This window comes from Hyaena hyaena, unplaced genomic scaffold, assembly GCF_003009895.1.
Source record: "Hyaena hyaena isolate Hyena2069 unplaced genomic scaffold, ASM300989v1 scaffold_321, whole genome shotgun sequence".
Lineage (NCBI taxonomy): Eukaryota > Metazoa > Chordata > Mammalia > Carnivora > Hyaenidae > Hyaena > Hyaena hyaena.
Window position 1 is genome coordinate 166287 of NW_024080953.1, and position 8216 is coordinate 174502.

Consider the following 8216-nt stretch of genomic DNA (forward strand, 5'->3'; position numbering starts at 1 on the left):
TATGATCCTGTCAATAGATGCAGAAAAAGCATTTGACAAAATACAGCATCCCTTCTTAATAAAGACTCTCGAGAAAGTTGGGATAGAAGGAACCTACTTAAACATCATCAAAGCCATCTATGAGAAGCCTTCAGCTAACATCATCCTCAACGGGGAAAAACTGAGAGCTTTCCCCCTGGGATCAGGAACATGGCAGGGATGTCCACTCTCACCACTGTTGTTTTCCCCTTTTATTCTAAGAGTTTTATAGTTTCATCTATTTAGATCTTTGATCTCTCTCTCTCACTCACTCTCTCTCTTTTTAATACATTTTGTACGATTTTGATGCATGCTCTTGTTTAAAAAACAAGGATTGTTTTAGTCATACTCTAGTGCTCCTGATTAAGATTCCGTGGCAAGTTAGCTGGAGTGTGATGTATCCCAGATCCAGGAACTGGAGTACTTGAGCAAGCTGTGGTGTTAGAAGCTTTATAAGCTTCAGAGTTAAGATTTTCTTATTCTTGTCCGAGCTAATTAAGTTCTCTTTAAAGTAGCTGTGCAGCCAAAGGAATATGGTCCTTTAGTTAATTTGTCCCTTGTTTTGTGAAATCAGAAGCAGTTATAACGTATGGTTTAGATAAGTTTGGGAGTGGGAGTGAGATAAAAAGTAACATAGCCTGTCAGGTGGGATCTGGAACAAGGGGTTGGCCTTGTTATTCCTCTTCCAGGCCAGTATCTTGAACAACAAGAGTACCAGGTAGAAATCAGTCATGAGATTCATTTGATAGGCTGGGAGACAGCTAAGCATTCAGGAACCTCTGCTAAGTGATTGGGTGAAACGTACATATATGTCTCCTGTGATCATTTTTTCTCTTCTTTGTTCCTAGAGCTCTCAGATGTCAGATGTGACTAGCAAAGAGCTCCATTCCCAAGCTCAAGAACAACTGCAACATTACCTTATGGGCAGAGCCCTAGAAGAGAGAGCCCAGCAGCACCGGGAGGCTCTGATGGCTCAGATCAGCACCAACATTGAACAGTTGATGAGTATGTGCCTGTTTATTTTTGTTTCCTAAAATGAACAACCTATGCAAGATTTTGTGACATCCAAAATCTTCAGAAGGAAAATATCATTTAATGGTTTATTAGCCTATTTCTTGTCTTCAGAAATTTCTAGACCCAGAACATGCCAGCACATGATCTTTTCAAATAATGCAGATCTCATAACCTACTTTTTGGCTCTTTCTCCCAGCCTTGCTATAATTCATAGATAACAAGTCAGACAGAAGTTATTAATTATAAAGATGCTGAGCCCTACTAGCCAAATTTCGTTATGTAGTCTCAAAAGCTTTTGATAATATTTTAGAAGTAGATGACAGTAGTTACAGTGCCATTTTATTTTTTTAAACATGTATTTTTTTTTTGAGAGAGAGACAGAGTGTGAGCAGGGGAGGGGCAGAGACAGAGGGAGACACAGAATCTAAGCAGGCTCCAGGCTCTGAGCTGTCAGCACAGAGTCTGATTTGAGGCTCAAACTCACAGACTGCCAGATTATGACCTGAGCTGAGGTCTGGCACTTAACCAACTGAGCCACCCAGGCACCCCCATTCTATAATTTTTAATTATGAATTAAATTTTACATATTAATTAAATATATTTTTATATAAGTTGTATTAATATATTTAACACAATTATAGCATAATAAATTAATATTAAATATAATTAAATATATATTTATAAATCAAAATATAATTCTAATTTTTTAAATTTAATACATCTGCTTCTCACAACCACAGGTACATTAGGGAGATATCTCATCCTACATTTCACTCCTCCTATGAAATACTTTTAATGTGTATGGAGCAGAAAGGACCAGTGTCTTCTATTTAGTGCTATTTCTTGTGAATTTTGTGTTTTTCAACAGATAGGTGGCTGGAACTGAGCCTTTCATATATAGGATGGGATTCTGCTGTGTTTTAAAAATTCATGTTCTTTAAACCATCTTAAGAATTCTTAAGAATTCTTTTTAAATTCTTCTTTTGAACACAGTATAGGAATAGGTATGGGGATATTGCCAGCCACAGCTACAACTTGTGAATAGTTACATGCCATCTGTAGTTAGCAATGATAATAGATTCAAAATTGGAACTCTATCCCCTACTTACTATGGCATAGTTTTAACTCTGTAGTTTCCAAATTCCTACTTGTTTGGTACAGAACTCCTCTACTCACCTGTTTATTTTCTGTTTACTACAGAGGCACCAAGTCTGAAGGAAGCAGAAGAGAAGGAACCTGAGCTCTTCCTAAGTAGATCCAGGCCTGTGGCAGCTAAGGCCAAGCAGGCCCATCTCACCACTCTGAAACATATACAAGCACCCTGGTGGAAGAAGCTTGGGGAAGAAGCTGGAGATGAGATTGATGTCCCAAAGGATGAGCTTAGTGTAGAACTAGGAACTTTATTCGTTGGTGGAACCAAACCCCCTTAGGGAGCTACCCAAAGAAATGACACTTATTTCCGGAAATTATACTGGTTCTGCCTCTGGCATACCAGTAGACTGACTAGAGCTATCCTAACTCATGGTTTTCCAGAGATTCCTCTCCACATAAGATTTTCAGGCAGTAAGAAAAGAGTTACCTTCTACCTCTATCTCAGTTCTCTTTTTCCTTTCCACATCAACATACCAGGCCACACACAAATTAGTATGGCTTTTATTGTGGAACTAACCTCAGCCTGACATTCTGTTGGCTTAGATGAAATGTGGTAGTTCTTTTGTTTTTGCTGTTTTCCTACTAGAGATGTTTTCTAAATAAATATTTTCAACAGTTCTCAAAAACTTGTCAGGATTATTTCAGCTTTTCACATTTATTGTTTCGAATGCATGTGTTTCTACAAATATAAAAAGTGTGTTCTTGGCCTAATTTATTAAGATGAGGAAAAGAAATAGTCATTTGAAGGGCACTTCACTATTTTCTACCAAACAGTATATGAATTCATTTTCTATCTTGTTATTTCTAAAAGAACTACATTTTAAAAATATCCTAGGAGGGACACCTGGGTGGCTCATTGCATTGAGCATCTGACTTCATTTCAGATCATGATCGTGTGGCTCATGAGTTTGAGCCCCCTGTCAGGCTCTGTGCTGACAGCTCAGAGCCTGGAGCCTGCTACAGATTCTGTGTCTCCCTCTCTCTTTGCTCCTCCCCCACTCACACTTTGTCAGTCTCTCTGTCTCAAAAATAAGTAAACATTTAAAAAAATTTTTTTTAATCCTAGGATTCAGTACACACACAAGAATTCCTTCAGATAAAACTGCATTTGTTCTGTTAAACTATGAGAATTATAAAAACTCACTGTTTCCCTTTGTTTTATCTCCTATAAATCTCAGCTAAATATAATAATTTCTGTTATGACCCTAGGTACCTATATAGGTATTTGGTTGCAACCTAATACTTTCTAATTTTCCTATTTATCTTTGTGTTTTAGTACCAGAAGCTACTTCTGTTTGTATTTGTAACAATATAGAATTCAAATTAAAAACATTTAACAAGTCATGGACTCAATATCATAAGGAACTTGTATGATGTTTTTTGTATAAATGAGTGAAAATACCAGTATTTCTGGATAGGAAGACCAAATAATATAATATCCATTCCTCCACCATTAAGTTTAGTAAAATTTTATTCAATATCCTAATGTAATTTTTATTCATAATTGTGAAAGAAATGTATGTAATTCATCTGTAATTATCAGTTGAAAGTTTTGATTTCATTTAGAATGTAGAAAGCTATGTGAGAATGTTAAAATGCCATGTTAAAAATGCCAGATAATCTACAAAAATAATTTTTCTTGAGCCTATCTGATAGTTGAGCCTATCAAGACAACCGAGTAAATTGAGATGGGACTCAATATCTGTGAAATGAGCTATTTCATCTTTAGCAGAGCACAGGAGACAAAAGTAGCTGGATAAGAAGAAATCAATTAAAATTTTTACAAATTCTTAAAGGCCAAGTATGGGTTAGCATGTCAATTTAGAATATCTAGGAGCCTCAGATGGGAGAATTGAGACCTTCCACCAAATACAGGAAAGGTTGGGAGCAGGGCAACAGGCCTGAACAGACACCCTTCTTGGTTCAGGCAAACGTGGTAGGCTGCTGCTGAGTGCCATGCCCAAAACCTCTCCTGCTTTCCCAAACCCTCCTCTTAAAAACTTTAGGCTGCTAGAGCAGGGGTAACAAGGCCTCTTACCCCCAAGGCTCAGAGAAAATTCTACCACATGCAAGAAAGAAAGAAAGAAAGAAAAACTGCTTCTGGAGGCAGGATAAGAAACACTCTACCCCCAGACACCAATATAGATCCAGCATTGCTGAGGGAGGTACAGAAACAAAATCCCCCTCCTGAGAAAGAGACAGGAAATCATCTTAGCTCCAGAAATCCTACACAATACAAAGCAGATGTCTGCTAATGCTGGGGGGGAAGAGTGCCTGCCAAAGACCACCAAAGATAATGACCACCAAGCAGTAGAATAGGAACCCTGAGAAAGCCCTACCTCCAACCACAGGAAGAAGAGACCTGGTTTAAGATTAGGCTAGATCAGGACAATACGATAACCATGTCCCAGCAACTAGCCTAGCACCAAGTAATAAGCAATGGCACTTTATTACTGCATGGAGAGAAACCTCCTCTGTGGCAAAGACCTCCAGAGACAGCTGAAAATGGAAGATGGAGTGAGAGCACTGAAAAACTTCAAGCTTCCCAGGTTAAGCAGATAATAGCAGCAAAAAAATAATTTGAAGTCCATGGTGCATTGAAGATAAAAAGGACAACCAAACCCGGCCAGAGTCCTGACTACTCTGAGTCAACCCCACTGTACTCTTAATTCTTTTGTTTTAAATTCTGATTTAATTCTATCTGATTTATAATGTGTTTAGTATATTGATATAACAAAACAATTCTGCATTACTCAGTGAAAAAATGTCTTAAGACATGGAAGAAAGGTGATTTTACCAATCATCAATTTAGATGTCACAATTTAATTTTGTTGGATGACTTGCTTACCTATAAGGGTTCATTTTCTATAGAAAATAAACTACTGAAGAGGGTTTAACAAATATGAGAAACACAGTTCTTAATATTACACCCTTATGAATGTAGAGGGTGCCTAGAAACAAAAAATTCTGTAGTTAACAAAGTGTAGAAAACCCATTCTGCATTATGTTATTCCTTTTAGGAATATCCATCTTCATTTAGGTCAATTTCAAATTATGGCAAAGAAAATCCAAATGCATGATTGCTAGATTTAACTTTAAAATTTTTAAGGTGTTTCCCCCCAGCTTTATTAGGTATAATTAACAAAATTGTATATATTTGAAGTATATAACGATGTGAAATGATAATCACAATCAGGTTAAATAATACATCCATCAGCCTACATATTTACCTTTATTTCTATGTGGTGTGAATACTTAAGATTTACTCTCAGCAAATTTCAAATATAAAAATACAGTATTATTAATTATAGTCACCATGCTGTGCATTAGATCCCTGGGACTTACTCGTCTTATTTGAGCAGCTTCTCCATTCCTCCCACCTCCCAGCCCCTGGTGTCCACCATTTTACTCTCTGTTTCTTTGAGTTTTTTTTTTTTGTTTTTTTTTTTCAGATTCCACATATATATGAAATCATATAGTACTTGTTTCTGTCTGGCTTATTTCATGTAGAATAATGTCCTCTGGTTTCATTCATGCTGTGGTAACTGGTAGGATTTCCTTCTTGTGGCTGAATGATATTCTGTTGCATACATCTTTGTGGTTTTTTTTAATGTTTGTTTATTTTCAAGGAGAGAGAGAACCCCAAGCAGGCTCCACACACAGCCCGACACAGGGCTTGAATTCACGAATCATGAGATCATGACCTGACCCAAAATCAAGAGATGGTCACTTAACCAACCTGAGCCACCCAGGCGCACCCCTCTTTTAGTTTTAAATTCAAGTTAGTTAACATATAGTATAATATTGGTTTCAGGAGTAGAATGTAGCGATCCACCACTTGCATATAATACCCAGTGCTCATCCCAGCAAGTGCCCTTCTTAATGCCCATCACCCATTTAACCCATCCCCCCACCTCCACTCCAGAAACACTCACTCAGTTTGTTCTCTGTATATAAGAATCTCTTATGATTTTACTCCCTCTAATTTTTATCTTGATTTTTCTTTCTTTCCCCTATGTTCATCTTTTTTGTTTCTTAAAATTCCACATATGAGTAAAATAATATTTGTCTTTCTCTGACCAACTTATTTTGCTTAGCATAATACACTCTAGTTCTATCCACATTGTTGCAAATGACAATATTTCTTTTCGATCATGAGTAATATTCCATTGTATATGTATACACATAGACTTCAAATCTGCATTTTTTGTATCCTTTGGATAAACACCTAGCCGTGCAATTGCTGTGTTGTAAGGTAGCTCTATTTATAATTTTCTGAGAAAACTCCATACTGTCTTGGAGAGGCTACACCAGTTTGTATTCCCGTCAACAGTGCAAAAGGGCTCTGGTGCTCCCCTTTCACCACATGCTCACCAACATCTGTTGTTCCTTGAGTTCTTTAATTTTAGCCATTCTGATGCATGAGGTGGTATCTCATTGTAGTTTTGATTTGTATTTTCTGGTGATGAGTGATGTTAGCCATGTATCTGTTAGTGATATTTCATGTATCTGTTAGCCATCTGGATGTTTCTTTGGAAAAGTGTCTAGTCATGTCTTCTGTCCATTTCTTCACTGGATTATCTGTTTTTTGAGTGTTGGGTTTGTAAGTTCTTTAGGATCTTTTGGATCCTAAACTAACAATTTATCAGATATGTCATTTCCAAATATCTTCTCCCATTCTGTCGGTTTCCTTTTAGTTTTGTTGAATGTTTCCTTTGCTGTGCAGAAGTTTTTTATCTTGATGATGTCCCAATAGTTCATTTTGTTTCCCTTGCCTCCGGAAACATGTCTAGTGAGAAGTTGCTGTGGCCATGGTCAAAGAGGTTGCCTGTTTTCTACTCTAGAATTTTGATGATCTCCTGTCTTTCATTTAGGTATTTCATCCATTTTTAATTTATTTTTATGTGTGGTGTAAGAAAGCAGTCTAGTTTTTCTTCTGCATGTCACTGTCCAGTTTTCCCAGCACTTTTTCCTGAACAGACTGTCTTTTTTTCATTGGATATTCTTTCCTGCTTTGTTGTAGGCCAATTTACGGGTTCTCCATTCTGTTTCATTGATCTATTTGTCTGTTTTTGTGCCAGTACCATACTGTCTTAACGATTACAGTTTTGTAATACAGCTTGACATCCAAGATTATGATGCCTTCAGCTTTGGTTTTCTTTTTCAACATTACTTTGGCTATTGAGAGTCTTTTCTGGTTCCATAAAAATTTTAGAATTGTTTGTTCTAGCTCTGTGAAGAATGCTGGTGTTATTTTGATAGGGATAGCATTTGGCCGTGTAGATTGCTTTGGGCAGTATAGACATCTTAACAATACTTGTTCTTCCAATCCATGAGCATGGAATGTATTTCAGTTTCTTGGTGTGTCTTCAATTTCTTTCATAAGTTTTCTATAGTTTTCAGCATGCAGATCTTTTACCTCTTTGGTTAGATTTATTCTGAGGTATCATGGTTTTTGGTGCAATAGTAAATGGGATCAATTCCTTGATTTCTCTTTCTACTGCTCCATTATTGGTGTATAGAAATGCAACCGATTTCTGTATGTTGATTTTATATCCTATGACTTTGATGAATTTGTTTATCAGTTCTAGTAGTTTTTTGGTGAAGTCTTTAGGGTTTCCTATATATAGTATTATGCTGTGGTTAGGACTTCCAGTATTATGTTGAACAGCAGTGGTGAGAGTGGACATCTCTGCTCCTAGCCTTAGGGGGAAAGCTCTCAGTTTTTCCCCATTGAGGATGATATCAGCTGTAGGTCTTTCATATATGGACTTTATGATGTTGAGATATGTTCCATCTATCCCTACTTTGAGGGTTTTTATCAAGAGAAGATGCTGTATTTTGTTAAATGCTTTTTCTGCATCTATTGACAAGATCATATGGTTCTTACCCTTTCTTTTATTAATGAGTTGTATCATGTTGTTTGATTTATGAATATTGAACCAGCCCTGAAGTCCCACTTGATCATGATGAACAATTCTTTTAATGTACTGTTGAATTCGATTTGCTAGTATTTTGTGTAATTCTCCTTT

The 8216-nt window shown here is 36.8% G+C and overlaps 1 protein-coding gene across 2 annotated transcripts in view; it reads left to right on the plus strand.

Annotated features, from left to right (window-relative positions):
* Positions 1-2768, plus strand: part of IQCB1 (IQ motif containing B1) — a 63361-nt gene extending 60593 nt beyond the window's left edge. For both annotated transcript variants that reach the window (XM_039248879.1, XM_039248881.1), the window contains exons 14-15: positions 867-1023; positions 2233-2768. In XM_039248879.1, the coding sequence (XP_039104810.1) occupies positions 867-1023; positions 2233-2462 (387 nt within the window). In that variant the 3' untranslated portion in view covers positions 2463-2768. The remainder of the gene's footprint in view (positions 1-866; positions 1024-2232) is intronic.
* The last annotated feature ends 5448 nt before the right edge of the window (positions 2769-8216 follow it).